The sequence below is a fragment of the Dermochelys coriacea genome, chromosome 7, assembly GCF_009764565.3.
Source record: "Dermochelys coriacea isolate rDerCor1 chromosome 7, rDerCor1.pri.v4, whole genome shotgun sequence".
Lineage (NCBI taxonomy): Eukaryota > Metazoa > Chordata > Testudines > Dermochelyidae > Dermochelys > Dermochelys coriacea.
The window spans coordinates 24,915,266-24,937,841 of NC_050074.1; the positions used below are offsets into that span (position 1 = coordinate 24,915,266).

General features: G+C 39.9%; 1 protein-coding gene across 6 annotated transcripts in view; it reads right to left on the minus strand.

Annotated features, from left to right (window-relative positions):
* Positions 1-22,576, minus strand: part of FLNB (filamin B) — a 109,258-nt gene that overhangs the window by 21,570 nt on the left and 65,112 nt on the right. For 2 of the 6 annotated variants that reach the window (XM_043519965.1, XM_043519964.1), the window contains exons 20-35: positions 20,773-20,890; positions 18,616-18,878; positions 17,320-17,917; positions 16,906-17,079; positions 16,368-16,530; positions 15,771-15,931; positions 12,636-12,803; positions 10,897-11,020; positions 10,195-10,351; positions 7,817-8,006; positions 5,575-5,822; positions 3,658-3,732; positions 2,823-2,925; positions 1,682-1,822; positions 972-1,100; positions 159-332 (exon numbers count right to left, since the gene is read on the minus strand). In XM_043519965.1, the coding sequence (XP_043375900.1) occupies positions 159-332; positions 972-1,100; positions 1,682-1,822; positions 2,823-2,925; positions 3,658-3,732; positions 5,575-5,822; positions 7,817-8,006; positions 10,195-10,351; positions 10,897-11,020; positions 12,636-12,803; positions 15,771-15,931; positions 16,368-16,530; positions 16,906-17,079; positions 17,320-17,917; positions 18,616-18,878; positions 20,773-20,890 (2,986 nt within the window). Of the gene's footprint in view, positions 1-158; positions 333-971; positions 1,101-1,681; positions 1,823-2,822; positions 2,926-3,657; positions 3,733-5,574; positions 5,823-7,816; positions 8,007-10,194; positions 10,352-10,896; positions 11,021-11,862; positions 11,956-12,635; positions 12,804-15,770; positions 15,932-16,367; positions 16,531-16,905; positions 17,080-17,319; positions 17,918-18,615; positions 18,879-20,772; positions 20,891-22,576 lie in introns of all 6 variants that reach the window. The other 4 variants (XM_043519962.1, XM_038408588.2, XM_043519963.1 and 1 more) reach the window with 4 other exon arrangements.

Genomic DNA, 22,576 nt, shown 5'->3' on the forward strand with positions numbered 1-22,576 from the left:
ACAAAGTTGGTTGCCTCACCCAGATTGCAGGCCAGGAAGTAGCTTCCCAATTTTACAGTTATACACTGAAGAGGCAGTTGGTCAGATTCCAGAGAGTGTAATCTGACCATCTGTTGATCAGAAGAGTTAATTATTGGGTGAAAAAACAGTCTTCATACCTGTGATCTTGGCAGTGAATGGGCTGCCTGGGATGTGTTTGTCATTGTACTTCACCAGTATGCTGTAATCTCCAGGTAGGGTTGGCAAGTAAGTGACTGTGCAAGTGCCATCTTTGTTATCAATGCAGCTAATTTCTGCTTTTGAAGGTCCTTCAATAGCCAAGTCCAGTCCACCTGTTATAGAACATAGTATTTTAATTGAGTCACTTAAATAAAATTTAAAGAGGCAAAGTAGCTGTAAGGAAGGCATCAGTTAATAGATTTATCACCTAGTATTCAAGTTTGATGTTTACTGTTTTATCCTTTCAGAATTTTTTTTTTTTTTTTTTTTTTTTTTAGCAGGAGCGCCATTTGCTTCAGCCAGCTAGAAAAGCGTGCCAAGAGAGCAGGATTCAATTGACTACATTTGATTCATGGAACACTTTTCAGAGTCAGTTTACTGACTAATGAATTCCCCCGCCCCACAATTAAGCCAAGTTTATTATTCCAGGAAACAGTCTGAAATACTACTGTGTACAGGAAATGTTAAGTTTTTACTCTGCTGTGTGTGCCTAAGTTAAAATTCAGAAAAAGGAGTCCGACAGTACTCATGTCAGCATTTAACTAACTTGTTAGCTGGGATTCTAAGGGAAAACTAAAGAAAAAAAGTTATTCAAAGGTTATTTCCAGTAAGTTAGATCACTATTAGTTGATTCCTTAAGTTCAACTATACATATAGATTACATCTGAAGTCTGAAATTGCTTTAGGCTTGTTTGTATAGAATTAAAGTTTGGTTAATACAATATTTACCATCCCTCTTAAAAAGAACTCACCCTCTCCAGCATCTTCTGTGACAATGGTAAAAGTTGCTGGTTTGTTTGCTATACCATAAATGAGACCAGGTCCATAGGCAGACACATTTCCACTGTTCGGATAGTTTACATAGAACTGTAGTGGGCTCTCTACGGAGGATTAAGAGTTAAGCCAGACAATGAAAATATGCACAAAAATCACATTGGGAGGTGAGAAGCATTGGATGTTTATTCAATGGTTTACAAGATCTTAGCCTTTCTAGTGTTATGTTTGGCATACATAATTCCTTGGAACCTTCCTTTTACCATTACATAAATATTTGAAATTCTTCTAAAAACCAAGGAATTGCAACAAACATGCCAGTCTTTCCAGCTCCTAAACATATTGCTCAGCTCATTCTGGGCCAAGAAGGGAGACTTGTTAGCAAGTCACAAAATCTGGTTCCCAAAAACCAAATCCATTACGTTGGTCTTGTGCTGCTGAACTGCATTGGAAGCTCCCTTGCTTCCACTCTTGTTTCCTTGTCTATTGAAAGAAGTAAAGCTATTTGAATAGTAAATGCCTTTCAGGGAATTTCTACTCTGATAGTGAAGTGAATACACCTTAATCTGAGTTACACAACCTGCCAGTTACAACTAAATTGCCAAAGGTATTTGGGAGCAAACAGAACATCCCCAGTTTAACGACAATTTGTGTCCCAATGCAAAAAAAGGCTTAGCTAGATACTCACCTGGAATATGGTTTCCAATGTATTTTATGTGCATTTCATGCAGCCCAACCTCAGTAGGAGAATATCCAACTGTTACTGTACCATCTTTGTTATCCACAATATCTGGTGTAGCAGTTTTTCCTGAGGGCATATGAACTTCGCCTACACAAGGCAATTTAAGAGTTAAACTGGAATAATGGATGTATTCTCTCCCCCCTGCCCACACACACTCCTTTGAACTGTCAGACATTTTTAAACCCAAGCATTTCAGATGGTTAAGTTACTTGTCCACAAGTACAAACACAAGACTAATGAGAAGAATATTTCTACTCTTGCTTCTAATTGCATGTGTATAGCAGACATATGGTGAACAGCCTAGTGATGTAGCACAAGATTATACTGGCAAAATGAAAGTTTAGTAGGATGCATGATCATTGATTAAGTTACACCCACTTCTGTAAGGGGCTCCCCCCAATCCTTTAAAAGTGATTATGAGCACCTTAAAGGAACCCACTTGGGCAACAGCCAAATACTGAGCTGAAGGACAAGTGGGCATGTTATTGAAAAAAACCCAATTCTAATAAATGCAGATACCTGACTTACAGTGCATTTGGGGTGGGGAACAGTGAGATGGGGCACTTCATATTACTTTAGCCACCATCCCAGTAGAAAATTCTAGTTTGTGGCAGCCCCCTTAAATTATGGGTTTGAGGATGTGGCTTGGTGTCACTTCTAGCAGCTAATAGGATGTCAGCTACTGAGGCTATACATAAGGTCTGGAAGAAGAGTCATTAACTATGGACTATGATGATCTGCAGCCTCTATGCTGGAGGAGTTCACTTGATAAATTGCATTATAGTTTCAGGAGCAATATACAGGTGCCTGAGCCCCTGAATGGGATAGGTAACATCTCCATTTAGGACTAAGGGGATTGGTGGCAGTGCCAGGAGTTGCCTTTTTGAATTTAAACACATTTCAAATGTGCCTATTTTATTATGTTACTTATGCCTACTGTATGCAAGTAAAAATGCTTAAATTACATAGTACTTAATATGTCAAGATAGTCAACACCATTTTCCACACCACATTTAGTTATAATGCTTAAATGTGCTGTCAAAAGCAAGGCAGCTCCATGCAGATGGTCATACTATGAAGTGGTTACCTGTTATTTCTCCCTTTCTTACAGCCCAAGGAATAACTAGATCAAAGGGCTTAAATCCCACACCATTCATGTCACCAACAGGAACATACGGTTCTTCTGTGACCTAAAGAAGACAAAGAGCTGTCATTTTATGGGGACAGAGCAAGTATAGAACAGCTGGTGTTTGCTTAGAGTATAAAAGAGAATTTGATCTGTATGCAGTCCACAAAGTTTGCACTAAGTACTGTGGAGATCAACTACAGAATTTTGCCCAACTAGACAGCTGCCCAGTTAAACATCCTTTGATGTCCATTAGCTTAATATTGACCCAACTGCCAAATAGTCAAAAATAAGATTTTCAGCACATTTAAGAAAAACTGAATGCAAGTGAAGAAAGACAAAATTTAGCACACACAAGATGCAAAATGGTTCCATCTGAGAGAGTTTTAGTTGCTCAAGGCCTGAAACAAAGTTTTTTTTAGAACGGTAGAATGATTGCAATGTAAGCAGCAGCAAATTTTTGCCTGAAGAAATACAAGTTTCACAATGCAGTTTTAGACAACACTGTTTGCCTTTTTACAGGGAAAATGTTGCTTAAAGTTATACTACAAGGTTGATTTTGTTAAGTTACAGAAATAGAAGCAATAAATGGACACTGTTCCTCTTCATGTTTGAGAGTTGGTAAAGTCCCTTTAAGCAGCAAAGAAAACACAGATTTGCACATGAAGTCTGAATCCCAAAATACATTTGATCAGCTGGAAAGCGGTGAACAAGTGACCAGAAAGACCAAGCAGTCCCAAGCAGCAGGCTGTCATTTCTGAAACAGAATGTGAAGGAAGAGTAAAAAATTGTGTACCCAGGGATGGAATCCAGGGGGACATGCGCTTACTGGCTCCTGCGACATTACTGCAACTTCGTCTGCATCCGTAGCCTGGTTAGTGGCAAACGCAGGTTAATTGGATATCAAGTGTGGAGGAATTAATACTTTTAGAGAGTACATAACACTTAAGGGGTTTCACTTTATAGGCATTTCCCACCCTAAAAATTTCTTCCCAGTTCTCTAGTGGCACTTCACCAGGACAGACACATTCAACTGCAGGATCTGACTGAGCATCCTTGACTAATTATGGCTGCTTAGTTAATGGATTCTCCTGATGCACATTCATGACACCCAATCTGGTTCTTTTCCACAGAAGTCTCCCGTCCCACACATGCAGAAAGGATGACTGGCAGACTCAAGTCATTCCTACTTGAAGCAACAGAAATCCAGAGTGACATTAGGCCACAACACTTCAGTTGCTGTTATGCCACTGCTCTTGTTTTGCCAGTTTACTTCATTGCAGATCCCTTATGTGAAGCAACGCACTGGGAATTTACACTGAAACAAAAAGGTCTATTTAGAGAGAGCCATTGCTCTTTCATATTGAGAGCACGAAAAACCCGCGGATCAAACTCACAACAAATGCATCACTACATTAGGAAGTAGCAAATCTGACTGCCATTGGAACAGGCTCATTGACCTCGAGATGCTTCTGATGCAATTTTGTGTGGCTGTGAAGGGAGTCACTTCTCAAGGAAGTATCTTTAGGGGCTACAGTAACTATCTGCTGAGAGTTAGCTAGTATAAATCACCAAAGTATACGGCTTTGAAGGGCAACACCAGTAAACCATGCTGTGAAGTCAAGACAAGCAGGGATGCAACTGGGTTAAAAATGGCTGGCTATATAGGTACAATCACTACTGACTGAGTTTTCTAAGCCTTTCAGCCCAATACCATGGAGTTGTTTAGTGATGAGGGGAGTCTGACGCAACATATGTTGCTGTAACAAGACTTGTTTTTCATAATACTGGGAAGTGTTGAGACATGTTCTGCTCTACAGTATAGGAACACCACACCACCAGTATTTAGGCACTGAAAAACAGCATAGTTTTAGGCATCTGAAGAAGTGGGTTTTTTACCGTGAAAACTTATGCCCAAATGTATCTGTTAGTCTTTAAGGTGCCACCGGACTCCTTGTTTTTGTAGATACAGACTAACAGCTGCCCCTCTGATACTTTAGTGTAGTCAAGAGCCTCTTTCACCTCACCTTGTCTTTAGATTGGTTAAGCAGACAAGATCATGCGGTACGCAGCGCTGTTTTTTCAAGCCAAGCTTTGTACTCAGCATTTGTTGGGTTTTTTTAAGCTATCTACTGCCAAGGGCTTTTGGGTAATTGCAACTCAAGGCCTGTCTCAAAGGTGTAGGACCTCCTTACACAAGAGGCAAAGTAAGGCCTAGCATGCCTATGTATAAATGGGTAATTGCCAGAAAAGAGTGACTTCAGATTAGAGAAGTCATTTAGCAGGCAGTTCTGTAAAAAGAGCGTTTGGAAGAGTAAGCACAGTATGTTCTAGTACAGGTTATTTAAAAGGATCTTTCTGATTTGGGACAAAGTTACAAATTACTGACCAGTCAGACATGATGCACATGTAGCAAAGTGTACAGCTAAGGTAATGGGGACTTTTAAACTAGAGGCAATGGCCACTGATATGAATTCTTAACATCTGAAGTAGAGATGCAAGCTCTTCAAGTGAAGATAATTGTCCAAAAGACCATCTTTGTACCATGTCCATCACCATGGTATCATGCACCCAATTGTACTGCAAAATGGCAATAGTTGGTATATACACAAGTAATGAGTGTCCAAATTTTTCTGCCAGACTATTAGAGAACTACCACATAAAATCTGAAGTATGGCAGAGGGAAGTTTTTATAAAAAACAAAAAACCTTACCATTACAGTGAAGGGGCTGTTTGGAATATCCACTCCACCAAAGCGGACATAAATCACATAAGTTCCTGGTTTAGCAGCAGTGTAGAAGATGTCATAAGTCCCATCCTCATTTTCAACAACATCTGCCTCAGCTTCTGTACCATCTGGTGTCAGGACTGTGCATGTCACTTTACCTTTCCCTGCAGATTTAGCATCTACTACAAAGCCAACTTCCTCACCAGTCTTCACAGTGGATGCAATTCCAGGACCTAGAAAGCAGTTTTGGTTACAAAAAGTGTTCAGTTTCACCTGTGTTCCCCCCCCCAGAGGATGATTTGCTTTAATCATAACTAAACAGACATGCCCCCTGTGAAGACATTAAGGCTATATGAGAAACAGTAACATGGTCACAGGACCAGTTTTATGGTGTGGTACAAGTTGTGGTTCTGGTACAAGTATTTTTTGCTTACATATTCATGTGTTGCAGGAATTTTTCAGCTGCAAGAGCCAGTTTTTAACCTTATTCTTCTGCAGCTCAGTCAAGTAGGCTGGCAAGGATAAAATAAAGCTTCTGAGGGAGAAAGCTGATGGACACTTGCATTTAAAAAAGCAACTCATCACTTTTAATCCTTTATCAGGAGGCTGCTTCACATATGGAGCCAACTTGTACTTTGCCTCCTTGTACTACCTAACCTAGTCACTTAACTAGATGCCCTGAGTGAAATTAGACTCAGTTCCTTGGTATGGGCTAAGGCAAGATATTCTAGCCATGACAATTGACCATGTTTCCCCTTCTGACTGCCAAGAAGTGCCTCTTAAAAGGTATCCTATTGAAACCCTTTCTGTATTTGTTGCATCTGTTTGAGAAACCCCCATGAATACACAGCAATAAGTACAACCCAGTTTTAAAGACATGATTTTTAAATCTGATGAGAAATATGACATGTAAGACTTACAGTACATTTAGGACATCTGCTATGGAATGAAAACAATGGCATTCATCACTGAAGAAAGCAATTTGTTCACATTTAAGTACCAAAATGCTCACAGCTTTGGTCATTTAATATAGATCAGCAGCATTTGAGTGTTTCTATGGATGCCATAGATAAGCAACAAGTTTATTTTAAGGAAGAGTTAAGGAAAGTGATTTAGAAGGACAAGAAACTTGAGAAGCTTTCAATTCAAGGCTTTAGCAGTTAGTGCTGCTCTCAGTAATGCTGAATAATTTTCACTGGATCAGAAAATAGTATGAGGACATTAAGCCAAATGTCCCCCTCCCTAATGTTGATTTAAGATCACTGCAGTGCTATTTCTTCATTTGTGATTGGAATCCATAGTTATTTTAGAAGCTTGAAAATGTCTCAACTGTCAAAAATACTAACTTTAGAAAGTGACAGTTAAACTTCATAAAAACTTTCAGTTACTGCCAGTGTAAGTCAAAACATTATCTAAAAGTCCTTATGGGTGTGTAGATGTAGTTTAGATTTACATTTAATACAGAGATGAAGTCAGTTTTTACTTGCCAGCCAATATCCAAGTTCAAGATTCTATGCTTTTCCTGTAAATAATCAAAACCTGGAGTAGAGCTCTGCTGTGCACACTCACTACAGGAATTTAAATCCTATAAACTGGACATGTAGATGCCTCCAATCATTGCATTCAGTTCTACAGACTGAATTGAGGGAAAGGACTACATCTCTGTCCAGGACCTAACATAATGAGCTTTGGGTGTTACTGTAATCCATGGGGGGGAGGAATGATGTCACAGCTGTTACCTAGTAGTAAAAGTTGTCTTCTCACTTTGACTGAAGCTAGTTTCTGTACATTTGGCTCTGCTACAACTTGCATGCTGAGTTAGCATGTGCAGAAGTGAGGTTTTAATCACACCCTCTTACCCTGCATAGATGTTTAAGTTCAAGTTCAGTGAGACTCATCTATGCCAACGCAAGTTTCAAACTTCAACTGACTTTTCTATGGTCAAAGAAGGGCTGCAGTTGAAGAGTTTCATCCTAACCCACAAAAAGGAATCATCCCGAAAAGATGATCTTAGGGAAGTCAATTCTGTTAGAATGCTGTTCATGAGAAGCTATTTTGGGACCTGCAGGTAACTGCACTACTATGAAGGCAGTTACTTCATTTTTACTTTTGCAGTCTTTTCAGGCAAGGTCACAGAAAGCCTTTTGTAGTTTAGCTAGAAATACTCATGTGAAAAAAGGGTAGGAATACACCAAGTATTTCAGAACACAGCAAACTGGCCACGTACCTGTGGCCAAACACTTGCTTGCATCCCCTGCTGGCGATGCACGGATTCGGTAAGGGGAAGATGGGATGTCATCCCCACCATATTTAACACCAATCATATAACGGCCAGTCTTGTCTGGGACATACGTTACTGCATAAGTGCCATCCTTGTTGTCCTGAACATCAGCTCTCTTTGGTTTGCCTTCTTGGTCCTGAGGGGCACAAGTGAAATATTAAGAAAGTGTCCTCTCACTAGTTACACATTTAACGTGATGTTCTTAGGAAGATTGATAGAAGTGTTTAGTCTTGTAAAATTTGTGGCCTGATCACACATCTAACAGGATAGTAAATCTTGTCAGCTACATTTAGAAATAGGATCGCATGTTCTTAAACTCTGGAAGAGTTCAGTACCTAAATTTAGTATACAAATCAAACCAGGACTAGCACTAAAACATGCCATTTTAAGTGAAAAATTAAACAGGCATCAGAAGCTACACTGCACAACTTTGTCTTTATTTGCAGACAAGTGTTGGCAAACACCTGTTAGTAGCATCCAGCCTTCCAACTCCTAATCCAGCCCCACCCAAAGCAATTTCCAATATACCCCTTCAGGTCCTTTCCTTTACAGATTTTTCAGCATACCATAATAATCCTAGCACATTACCCCCTACATACAAAAAAAAGTTCAACTAAAATGTTGTGAAAACCAGTTCTGCAACATATTTTCAAAACGCTTATACATTCAGCATATCACCCTATGGTTACAAGGCACAAGGATATATTAATGCAAATTGCAATGTAATTCAACCAGATACTTCAGGAAGCATCTCATTTCCAGCATCTGTTTAGACAATGGTTAAAGTAGTCCGACTTCTCAATATCCATTTCTGTAGGTCTGAAGATTGGCAGGGTTCAAATAATTTACACATACTTAGTGTTACACAAGTTTTGCTGCCAGTTGCCTACTGAAAGATTAGCAGTGTCAGGCAAAAGCATTGACCCTACTTAAGCTTTCATCTGAAGAGATTGATCTTATGGGTTTGAGCTGGGCAAGGGGAAAACCGAAAAGTTTACATTAGTCTAGTCCAACTACCATTACTACAATGGATATTCAAAAAGCGTTAGAAGAACTGAGAAGCTGCTTGGACTTGCTGGTCGGAATAGTATTGAAGCTGAGGCATGCTTAAGTTTCACATCTAAAACTAAGGTCAACACTGCACAAGATTGCTTCTAACAGCTGTTCTGTAACAGTTCCAAAACTGGAAGTGAGCTTCTGAAAAAGCCCACCTGGACCCCTTCCTACTAAAGTTGCAGATCTCATCTGAGTTTGTGACCTAAATGGTTCATATTTTAATGCACTCTGACATCTTACAGGTACAAGGAGTTACACCTTGCTCCTTTAGTCTATATCAGGAGAGACAATGGAAACAGAATCCCCAAAAAAGTCATAACTGGAGAGTGTTCAAAGGATGTTTATGAGAAGAGTAACTGAGTACACAACCACCTTCTATAAGACTAACAGTTAAGTGTTACTGACATGGCATAGGCTAGAGAATTTTATCTGGCAAGTTACTGCCCATCAGGAGGTTACGTATTTGCTACGTTACTGATACGGTTAAAAGCACAATTGCAAACCAAGCAACTTCATTATGTAATATGAATTTTGGATACCTGAACGCCACAAAAACCATGAAATGGAGGATAGGGATAGCGATAGAGAATGCAAAAAGGGAGAAAAACTACCCTGTGTCTAAAACCATTAACTTGAGTCCTGATCAGTAAGCTTTACTAGTTCACTGCACAAAGGGCAATTTTGCCCAAGCCACAGTAGTCTTGCCACAACCCCTCCCCTACCTTATCAGATATTTGGGGAACAAAGTATTTACAGCAATAGCAAGATCCAGTTGTACAGTTTAAAGAGCTTGTAAATTTAGCAGCCTGGAGAGAGGATCATTTGAGTAGTTTATCATCCAACATAACTGCAACAGCAGAAATACAAGACTGTGGCCTTGCCGAATCAAATAAGTAGGAAGGTATTTTTTAAATTTAAAAATTATAGTCTGCAACAGGAAGCTTGATTCCCCCCACCCTCCCTTTTAATATCAGCATGTTTGATCTTTGGAGAAAGATCAGAAAAAACTAGAAGTTTTGACTACAACACAACTGGTCATTTAATGCTTGACCCGCCTTAAGTTTGTTGTTTGACATTTAGGGATTAACACCCTGAAGTATATTTTCCTGAGCAATATCTGAATTTGTGTGTGTTTTAGCGAGAGCACACCCTTCAAAGACTCCAGGTATTTTAGGGTGTGGCAACTGATAAGATTTGAGTAGATTTTAAACTTACTCCCACTCAGGAACAGAGTGTTTGGATAAATAAAAAGAACAACAACGATTTACCGTTATCTGTACAGACAGAAGCCCCTCTCCTGCATCTTTAGCATCAACAGCAAACGCCACAGGTAAACTGGCTGGAACTCCATATGAGCTGAGACCTGGTCCACTTGCAGTCACTTTACTGGCATCATAAGTAGGAAGCACTTTTACCTTGAAAGGACTTGTTACAGGGGAACAAATGTGTTAAGTCATTTGTCAGGACTTAAAGTAGGTACTATCACTATTCAGGACAACACTTAAGCATGTGCCTAAATCCCACTAACCAATGTACTTTCATGAATTGGGAACCAAGACTAATAGAAATACTAGTTTGAAGGCAAACATTAAAATGGAGATGCTGTAGTCTAAGGGTTCACTTTTATCTTGGCATGCACATGCCACTGCATAATCTCTTCCTTTCCATTTCTCCCAAGTACTAGGAGACAGAGGAATCCAACTATACAAGATGAACCAGAGGCCACCTCAGAACACTGCTGCATTATAGTCTCGGAAGTAGACATCACTTCTCAAGTCCAACACTGAAGTTTAAAATGCAGACTGGCTCTTGGGATCAACATCCAGAAAACCCCCTTTTTAAACTACACTGACTTAGGCATTGAAAGCAGTCAAAGTTACAAAGGCTGTGACTATTCAGAACATGAACTCTGAGGTGAAGTATTTAGGTAGGTAGCTTGTTCGGGAAAAATGGATGCTTAGCTAGTTTACCTGCGAGGAATCTCTTCATCTCCATATTTGACAGAGATTGCGCATGGGCCTTCCTGCATAGGTGTGTATGTTACTGTGTGAGTGCCATCTCCATTGTTGATTACATTAACAGGCTCCACCATTCCTAAAACAGAAACAGGCTACTTGTTCAACAGCACTAGTCAAACCCATCCTATTCAAACAGCAGAATTGCATTAGCAGTTTTGTCACTTCAAGTGCTGTTGATTTAAAGCCTTAAAAGAGATCTCGCATATAAGCCTCTGAGAATGAGTGCACTGTGCAGGTATTAGGAGATAGTTTCCACTTATGTTTGAGCCATGGATCAGAGATAAGCAGCATCCATCACCACCAGCCCTTTAGGCTTTTTGCCGACTCAACTGGCAACAGCACCCTTCTAGAGAAAGCCAGAATGGTCTTGAAAGGCAGGCTAAGGGCAATTAGACCACATTACTGAAGTGTATCTGAAGAGCTTTACAAAAAGGGAAAGGTGATAGCTGTCTCAACTGTCAGTCATTGATAAGATTACACATCACTGGAATACAGTGCAAGCAGAGTTCAGCTCTAAAGCATGTTAGTACAAGACAGTGATTTTAGTCTCATGCTCCCTCAGCATATCTGGAAAAAGTTTTACTGCCCAACAGAGAGATCATTTACAGTAAAACAAATGTTTAAGGAAACCAGGTGGTCTGAAGCAGCTTCTTTTTAAGCTACAGGAAATCTTGAGTTCTACTGCAGTTACAGCAAATTTCTTAGCATGCAGTTAATCAGGTCAAATCATACCTTTCAAGACAAGCTCTATTTATAATTGCAGTAATGCTTTAATGTAAATTTAATAATTCAGCAGCTATTAGGGAAGTTTAGTTGCCATGCAGGGCCTATGAAGCAAGTTATATTTACAACTGATTTTTGCTCTTGGCAGATGAATTTGTGTACATATGCTGTCAGCAGTTAGTGAAAAATGCAAACCTGTCTCATTAGCTTCCCCCTTTGGGTCACCTTTAAAGAACTCTGAAATTGCTTTCAGTGGACTGTGCCATGACTGGGAATCCGTTTCATCAGCTAGAATTAGATAATGGTTATTTGTAGGGCACTCATGTTGACAGAATTATGGCTCATCTTTCCTTATGAAACAGGAGATTAGAGGCTTGTGTGGTCAGCAGAGATCAGGCCAGAGGTCCAACAAAATATCCGCCCCCCCAGTCAAATTCTTCTAGCACTTACTTTGTTGCCTGTCTTAGCACCATGAATCCTGTATATGGATACATTTGACTTAAGCTCTATGAGTTACTGAAAAACAAATGCTATTACTAACATGTGGGTCGTAGTTGTACCTAGTCAAGTTGTGCAGGCCTTCAAAATGTACTCTGCTGACTTCTCAGGAAGCTTCCTACTGAAAGCCACCTTCTATTTTAAAAAGGGGAGTTTGGTATGCCCAGCATGCTTGTCTTGATTTTTTTTTTTGACCAAAAAAAGAGTAGTCCTACAGGGTGGCTGAGTAGCTCCCATTTATGCTGCATAGGGCTAGCAGCAGCTGGAACAGAGCTAGGGCAGGTCACAGCACTGCTCAGGTTTGGCCTGACTCCCTCTAACAGCAGCCAGGCCAAATTTGAGTGCAGGCATCATCCCATCCCACCCCCCCCCCCACCCATAATGCACAAGGCCCCCAATTCTTTAATTCAGCACTGCCTGCAAGATACAAAGGTAGGCATATCAAAGTAGGATAATTCTAAGGTCCTTACCTCTGGTTCCTGCCACCATAACTTCAAGAGGTGCTATTCCAGCCTTACTAGTGTCCACAGTAAAGGACTGTGGGATTTTGGCTCTAATTGCTGTTCCTAGACCTGGACCTGCAACCTTTACCTTGCTTGGGTCAACAACATCTTTCACAGGAACTTTAAATGGACTGCCTGTAAAACAGAAGTGTAGACAATTGGCAGTTTAAGGGTTTAAGTAGTAAATGCAAGCTCATTGTAGCCTCCTGCCACCATCTTTTGCACCCCCTGTATCCTACAGTATTTCCTTCTAACATTAAGGGTAGAGGTTTTTTGCTACACCCGAAAATAAAAAGCAATATGCACTTCAGTTTGCCAAAGGCTTCCAAGGGCTGCTGTGGAAACCCCAAAATTAGGAGGTTAAGAACAGATTGGACAAATCTGTCAAGGATGGTCTAGGTTTATGTGGTCCTGCCTAAGCACAGGGGCTGGACTAACTGACCTTTCACATTTCTAGGCATCTGTGACTATGATAAGGGAGCTATCTTTGAAACCAGTTCTCAATTGAAGGATAATCAGATTTGGGGTGGAGCATTTTGAAGTTATGATCACTTTTGATCAAGCAAAGTATTTATATCACCTTTTAAAAGACTTTTTGGAGCACTTAAGTCAGGTTTCAAGGCTCTATAATTGAGAAGTTGTTTCCAAGGCCATTGGGTACAGTTTCCACTTGAGAAAGTTAGTATAAGCTAAAGATGCTTAACACCTCAAAAGAGAATTAGAAGTCTAATATTTGAAAGGCTAACTTAGCAACATGTTTTCAATAGAAGCCAGTTCACTTTTGTACCTTGGTTTCTTTCAAAGTCTGTATCAGTAAGAAAGTGTTTGAAACAAGTTCTACTACTCCCCAAGGCAGAGGCAGTGAGTCCTCCAACATTGCCAGCTACAGCAGTGGATGTCCTAAATCTAAAACTAGGCTATCTGCTTTGTGCTTTTGCAGCATTCAACATGTTTTACATTAGTGGCTGCCACCCCAACCAGATAGCAACCTGTCCAAAATTATGTGGCGTTATGGACAGGAATAAATAAGCACTTGAAGTCACTAAAGCTTCTAGTTACAGCCACAGGAAAGTTTTAGCCTTCTCATTTCATGTGTTCTAGTCACGCTGAAAACTATATGCTCTATTTTCACACCACAGGTACAGTACAGGCTTCCTGATGTTACCTTACTATTCCTCAATCTTTAAGGGGAGGGTTACTTTTAAAAGCCTAGTGAAGTTAGTGAGCATGGGGACTGAGTCTTTTGTACTTCTGTGAGAGCCAGCTATCAACTAATCATTGTGCATATCCACTGAAACTCCACTACTAGGTGGATAGTTCTAGTTACTTACCTAGCTTTCCATATGTGGCAAGAAAATTAGCATCACTGTTCATTTTACCCTGCTAGTATCCTGCTCATTTATGGCAGCTGAAAGTGACAGCTTAATTGTTTATTTGCTCATAAATTAAAGGCTTCACACAGATCCAATTCTGTAGGCTATTACATTTCTATGCCTATTGTGCAGTATAAAACATGCAGTATCCAGACAGAATAAGTTAAATTCCAGGTCAATATTCCCTTTGAATTTGCATGCTGTGTTTTCACAAGTTTGGCCATGTGTTAGCAAAATGCTATCTAGCTGTGCAGAAGTAGTGTGTTCCAAAAGCAGAGATGTATTAGGCAGTAAAACAAGAGAAGGCTACTCTATGTAGATTTAACTGCAGGAAATAAAGTCTTGTTGCTTTAAAAAAAAAAAAGAGGGGGGATAAAGAACCAAAGAAACATTTGAATGGCCTGAAGAAAACTGGAAATGTGGACTATGCGCCATAACTGGCTGGACCCAGAGTGCTAGCTAAAAAAACCACACAAGTTTCACTGTTGAAAGTGACCTGCCAGCACCCTGCTCCTGTAAGCTGGAGGTTTAGCTGTGAGCCATTTGCTTGTCACAATGAGGAAGGAACAGAGTACGGGCAGAGGACAAGCCAGAAGCCCAAATGAAGGTGCATGCAAGCATCCAGTTCCTTGGCAATTTACCAAGTTACAGTACATTGATAATGGGATTGGTGGGGATAGAGTCAGTTCCATGAAGTCTTAGAAAATGCGCATTATTCTACACACAAGTCAAGGCTAAATGCTCAGAACTATTTCAGCAGAAATGATTTAATCTTTGGTACAATGCAAAACCACCATAGCTAAAACGCAAGTTAGTTGCTGCCAAACACTTGGAACACTATTCATGTGTTATTACACTATATAAGCTGGAGATCCAGTGCACCTTTGAGATAAACAGGCAGTGTTCATTTTCATGGAAAGGGTAGCACTAAAATGCTTTTTCAAGTGATAAAAAAAGTTTGCAGTGCATGATATAATCCCAGAAGACCACATTATCATTGCATCATTTTACTGCAAGCCATGGTTTTAACATTCACACCCTGGAAGAGCAGTCTTAGCCTGGCCCTGTCAAACATCATTGTGCAATTTGTTTCCTAAACTGGCAGACTGCACTTTTAGAAAGCAAGTTCCCACCACCAGTCTACTTAGTTTATTATGTCCCAATATTCCATTGGGCTAGGTTTAGATAAGATACTAATACCACCTCATGATGCAAAAGCAGACTATGCACCAGGACAGATTGCTATGTCTTTGATATCAGTCAGGAAAGACTGAAAACCATTCTCAGAAGTACCCAGGATGAGAACAAAAAGGGCTTTACATTTTTTGTTTGTATTGGGCACCTATCCATCACTCCATACTAGCTTCCAATGGCAGCTAAAGTTAAGAGTTGTCTGGCTTCGGTTATTTTGCAGATGTTTTTGCAAGTTGATGTTTAAACCGAGTTTATTTCTAAAAATACTGAGTAATTTCAAAAGCCTGCCCAATGCTCCCAAATATTAGCTCAAGCAGCAGAGTGTCTACAAGATTGTCCGTCAGCTCTTTGAGGAAGCTCTACAAATCTCTAAGCCAGGATGATTGCATTCTTACTGTCACCTCAGCCACTATTTAGCTACAATACACAATATTAATATCTGAAGATCTGCTACTTGGATACCAAAACTCATTTTAAAATCTTACTTTCAACCCATTGTTAGTTGTATGGCATCTTCTAATGAAAGAATTCTTACCAGGTATGTGCTCTCCCCCATATGTGATGTTGACATCATAATCTCCTGTAGCATAAGGGATATATTCAGCACTGCAGCTACCGTCTTTGTTATCTTTACAGCTTATCTTTGATTCAGAAGGTCCTTCAACAGTTATTCCAAGTCCACCAATTCCTGCCCCTCTGTGCAAAAAAAGCACATTAGTACGCCTTCATATTTTTTGTGAATAATGTACAACAAACATCTGATGTCCTACTTGCATTTCAGAGCGTGTGTAGTAATGCTAGCATGGATAGAGTGTAGCTTTGATGCATTTTACCCCAGAGGTGGCTACATTTCAGCTGTGAATTTAACAGTTCAGGAACAGTGAAAATGCTTTGAAATGCCAGGTATGGATTGGGCGTAAACTTTTAGTTGCACAAAGAATTGCGACAGCAACTTCTGGAGGAACATTACCAAAGGTGCACTGAATTTGATGGAAGTAACAACCTATGTGACTCAAGACAGATTAGACTACTGAAGTTCAACCCTTGCAGTATTATTGGATTTAGCATCCTATGTCAAGTTGTCCTGAATTACTTGCTATGTTGTCTTCCACAGATCATGTGACTTGGTTACCTTGTGACAACAGTAAATTCATTTGGTTTATTGGTGAATGCTTCCTTGAGTCCAGCTCCTTGGGCTTTTACACGTGATGGATGGCAGCCTTCAGTGACATCCACTTTAAAAGGACTGTTTGGAACAGGTACATCATCATAAGTCACTTCAACTGTGTGTGGACCTGTTAAGTGAAAACCCATCATTAGGTTAAATGATTAACCATCACCTTCAAGGAGCCATTCATTCAAGATACTAAAGACTGACTACAACAGGCAGTGCTCATTACTCAAAATTGATGTTTAGCATGGCTTCAAAATTACCCTTTAATTCTAGGTTCTTTAAAATAGCCTGTTCTGCTGAAGCTATACTTAGAGAGATAAATAGTATAGGATTATATGTACTACATGTTCATCTCCTATAGAAATAGCTCTTCAGTCTAAATCTTGTACCTGGATGCCAATGTTTAAATACTAGCATTACTACTGACAAGACCATTAACAGGGTATTTTTAGTTAGTCTTCCCCTTTCTACACAGGGTAGTCAGACAACAGGTTACCTTTTTCAAATGGTGTAAACTCTACTGCATATGTTCCATCAGCATTGTCTTTGATGAAGCAGTCTGTGGAAGCTCCTGAGGGATTTGTGATTTGTGCTTGGATATGGTCTCCTCCAGTCTTTGTTAGGGGCTGGGCATTTACAGTGAAATCTGTTGTAGCTTCACGGAAGACATCTGCAGAACACAATTTGAGAAGCCATTCTATTCAGATGGGCCTAATATTTAGTCAAAAATCCTTGATTTTTAGACATTTATGACAACTATGAATGATTGATAAAGGTGTAGAAGATATTCTCTTGCAAAAATCACTAGTTGTAATACTGTATGTAGACATATCCACTATAGCCTTTCCACTCCTTAAAATATTCTGCCTCTGCCTGTTTGAGCACAACTTATATGCTTAAGTCTGCTTACCTTTCCCTTCTATTCCTGGTCCAAACACTTGAATTTTGCTTGTGTCCACAGCTGGATCTACTTTGACATGGGCAGGAAATTTTGGCACTTGCTCTCCTCCATATTTCAACATAAGTGTATACATTCCAGCAGCGAGTGGCATATACATAACTGCATAAGTTCCATCTTTGTTATTGTGAACTTTGACTTCAGCTTTAGAGCCAGAATCTGATACAGCTTCTACACCCAGTTCCCCAGGTCCAGCTCCTGAACAGTCAACATTGAGCAATCCTGCTTCACCCACTTTACAATGTTCAAGACCCGGGCCTGTAGCAATCACTTTAGATACATCAAATGGCATTTCAATATCTGCTTTAAATGGAGAACCAGGAATGTGAATCTCTTCAAACAGAATATTTACATAGTACTCTCCAGGTTTAGTAGGCAGGTAAGAAACCGAGCATGTCCCATCACCATTGTCCGAGCATTCGATTTTAGCTTCACATGGGCCCTCTACTGTCAAACCTAAGCCTCCAGTTCCTGCTCCTTTGGTATCTATTGTAAATTCTGCTGGTCTTCCAACAAGACCTCCTTGAAGGCCTGGGCCATGCGCTTTTACCTAGGATAAAAATATTCAGTTAGATGCCATTACATTTACACAAATTATCTGGCAGTTGCCTGGCAAAGTAAAATAAAGCAGTTCCACAAAGAATTTCAGACTAATTCATTTGGTAAGTCTTGTTAAAGTCCGCTAAAAACTCAAATTACATACACATTACAGCAAGGAATAGGCTTCTTTTCTTTGATGGAAGAAAATCTTCATGTCAAGTTACATTAGAAACAATATGAAGTCTGCTAAAGTTTCCATGCTTACAGACTTAAGCTTGGCTGTCTTTGTACACCCATTAAACCAAAAAGGTAGCAACATTAAGCAGTGTTTATATGGAGTTATTAGCCAACTGTATTACAGCATACATTCTTTGAGGGTGAAACCTCAAGTGAGTCTCATTAGATTAATAGGGAGTCCACTTCATTTCATATTGCTTAAAATACCTAGAGTTCGTTTTCAGTATTGAGCTTTGCAAAGCTGCTGTTTGAAGAATAAAGTCATTAGTTATGATTGTGAAGCAAACAATTTAATCTTTAAGTAGCTCTTAATTAAATTGATGTACTTGCTCCATAATCATAACAGGTCAAACGAGATGTGAAAGTTTACACTTATGTGAGAGTAATTCAGTTTGTGAACTTTGACTTCAGCTTTAGAGCCAGAATCTGATACAGCTTCTACAACAGCTGAAGCATTTCCTATGCATTTACCTTGGTAGGATCTGGAGGTAGAGTGGCTTCCACTGTATAAGGACTTCCTGGAATTGGATTGCCATCGTAACTTACATCAACCATGTAAAGTCCTTCTTCTCTTGGGATATACTTTGCAGTGCTGCACTCTTTGCCAAGAGCTGGCTCCACCACACATGGCACAGCTTTCCTTGTAGGGCTGGAAATACTAACATCCAGTTTACCCTGTCCACCAGCTCCTTGTGTGTCAATTATGAATTCCTGATCCTTCCCTACTTCCACTCCTTAAAGAGAAAACCCATATTAGTATTTCAGGATTAACCGTCTGGTTAGATTTCTTAAATCCTATAGTTTGACATACTCAGAAATACATCAGCCACAGAGCATTGAGAGAACATTTTACAAGGATTTTTATCAACTAAAAACATTTCTTTAGCTGCAGAAGCTTGTCATGACAAGCAGAAGCAAAGACAATGGGTTAATTGGAAACTGCAAATGGTCAAAGGCAAGCAAGATTGCTTTTGGCTTGTTTACACAGCCTCTCAACACATCTGAAATACATAATACTCATCCAGGAGTTTACCACTATGTTGCAGCCTTCTATGTCCCACCTCCCTGCCAATTTACAGGTAGCAGAAGGTAATGTGCAATTTAAGCCCTTTTCAATAATTTTGTATATTTGCTCAAGTTTTTGTTGGTAAATGAGGCTTGCAGAACAGTACTCCACTAGGTTACTGCAGCTGAGCCTTGTGAAGAGCCAGCAGCTCAGAAGTAGTGGGATGGAGTGCTGCCATCCTTCACTTTCACAAGAAGCAGTTGTCCAGCAAGGCACTTCATAGAAAAGAAATCTTTTGAGAGCTAGTTTATGGTATGTGTGTCAAAGTACAGCATTTGGAGCTAACAAAGTGTCTGGATCTTTCATCTAGGAAGTTTTAACATGAAGGGTTTTCTAGAGCCATCCACATCACACCAGCATCTCTGCAACAAGGCATACTAAAAAGTTTAAATTTTGAATGTTCCATGGAACAGTCGTGTGCTGGACATTACTGTTCAGGTTATTCTAGCAATTTGATTCTAACTCCAGAGCCAGAGTTTTAAAGGTATTCAATGGGAGTTAGACCTTACCTGCTCCTTGAATTGCCCACCAGCCTATAAAAAAAGTCTGGCCCTGGGTTTGTTTCATTTCAGTCAGGCACTGCCCAGTCATTGGCATAACCCAGTTTCTAGAAGTCAGCCAATAAAAATAGTGTCCATAGCTCTATCTGAGAGCAGTCTCAAAGGTCTGAATAAGCATACAAAACAAGCTACTTTACAATCTTGTTCTTGTGGGAGCACAATAGGAAACAGACTGTAGAGGGAAGCTTGTATTGCCATAACTATATAGGAGACTAATCCATGGGATTTAAGTAGAACACAGAGGTTTAGAGGACAAACCTTGTTAATCCTTGTTATTGGAAACCTGTTGGGCACCCAGCTCAGGTTTAAAGCTGGGCGCATTGATTCAATAATTAACTGGGTCTCACTAGATTAGTGTCCACTGACAAATGACACTGAAGTCTGAAGTGGTAGACTCCTGTCCATTTCCAGGTATTCGTGGTGCAATTTAGTCTTAAAACTATTCTTTCAGTGCAACTTCTATGAAGTGTTACCTCCTAGCAATAAAAAGTTAAGCCTTTAAAAAGGTAGAGACCCCACAATATTTACTACAAAAATCGTAAACTTGTAGTTAAATGCAAACTATGGATTCAGAACCAACTTCTAATCTAACTGGAGCAGAGAATGTAAACTGCTTGTATTTATGACCAGGAATAAGATTTTAATTAAGGAAAACTCATTTTAAAGTTTGTTATCCTTCAGTATACTTCACAAGCTACACATATGCCATAATCCTGCTGGTAGTAGTACTAGATGTTCAAATGGCTGCACAGCCTTAAATTATCTGATAGAAACAAACTCCTAAGAGTAGTAGCTTATATTCAAGAGGTGTTACTGTTACAAAATTACACTGTTTGGGCTAGAATACCAAGTTATTGTAAAAAAACCAAAACGGCAGAAAGGGAGTTTTTGTATTGGTTTTCACTCATCAACATTCTAGCCAAGTTACTCAGTGATAAGACCTTAAAAAAAATATAGTAAACTAGACTATGCACTGCATAGCTCATTTGCAAGTGTACTTACTGTTTTCAAGTCCATTGACTTTAATTTTGCTGAGATCCAATGGAGCAGCAACCCCCACAGTGAAAGGGCTTTTGGGGACAGGATCACCACCATAGGTTACAGAAACCTTCATGGGACCCTGCCAAAAGGTTAATATTGTAAGTTAGGTCTGCAGCCATTTCTTGTTTGTGCTTTAGTTGGACACTATATACTACTTTATGACTCAAGGTATAATGGCAGACAGTGACCAGGCTCCAAGTGTTGTGAGCTCCCTGCCCCAACTTCCCACTCCAGCCTTTGAGCTTTGAACCCTTTTTATTTGGACAGAGAGAGAAAGCTTGCTCTCCTGCCAACATTGCAGTACTATTTTGATTGCCTGGAAGAAATTCAGGCCCCAGGTTGATTCCCACCCTCCCAGTGCTCAGGCATGACAGCTGAATGAATGACCCAACTTGAGACCAGGTATCCTATTCCACCATACAGACAGCATGCCAAGTCCAGGCACACAAAGGGGTTATATTTTTTAATAGCATTTAAAATACCAAAGTTAGCATGTATAAATCAGAAACAGATTAATGCTCCTGTGTGCTTTGGCTGGAATACCAGAGTCATGGCCAGATTCAGCCCAAGATGTGTGCTCCTTTTATGCTCTCCTACCACAGTCCATATTTCAGCTATAATCACTGTTTGCTTACTTTTCATTCTTGGCTGGCTCAGCTCCCAAGTGAAATATCCATGAATGTTTCACATAAGCCAGCAAACAGCTATAGCAGCACTGGGTGAAGTCAGGAAGGCTAACTGTAGGTTATTCAGTTGAAAATTATTCAACCTTATCTATATCTGGTTAACAGCATTGAACAGAAATCTCGGTATATGCTGTCCCTTAGGAATTTAACTGCCTAAGAGGTCCCTCATCCCTGTGAAGATTTTATAGGGTCTACACACTCCAGTGAGCTCTGCATGGAGATAAGCTACTGCACGTAGACCAAAATACGGACACCACTTTAAAAAAAAATATCAATGCCCAATAGCCACAATGTTCTCCTTTTCCGCCAGGCTGGCAGTTTCCTCCACTCCTCCCACATGTACACTGTTTTGCTCCTGCGGAGTGGGTCTTGTTACTTCACAGCAGCCCCTGCCCCCAAGTCATTCTCCCAGATGCAGCTTGAAACCTCAATCACCACTGTCTGTACACCTATAATTTCTCCTGGCTTTTGTACAACAGCTTACTTAGGTGCCAAGACCTGAATGTTTATTGCTCAGAAGCTATCATGCAGTTCTCTACAGTACTGAAGAATGGGTACACGATTAATATTGCTAGCCTCTTGTGTTCTCTACAGAGCTTCTAGAAACCTCAGAAGCAGTAAAAAGGATAGCATGGGACTGGATACTTTCCAAGTCACATAATTAAAGACACTAAATATTTGAGGTTCAGCTGATTAGGGAGAATCCAGTTGGTTTAATCCTTTGAATAGGTTTGAGAATGAAGTTGTATTTTTACAGGGTTGGGAAATGTTTGTAAGTGGCATTAGTCATTGCTGTATTTACAGATTTGTCACAATTTCTCTGCAATGTTTGCTTATTTTTCTCCTGTGAAGCTTTTAGACTGTCCTTTTCCTTCCCTCCTAGTCTTTGTATGTTCCTCTGTTTTTCCACAGGCTAACATATACTGCACTGGTCAAACAAGTTAGCACTGCCAGCTGTCAGACAAAAATACAGTGGGTGGTGTATCTCCTTTACCCATACTGAATTATTCAGCTTCCTTTATCTAGCTGGAAGCCTTCAGGGCAAGGTACATTGATAGCCTATAAACAAACAGTGTTAG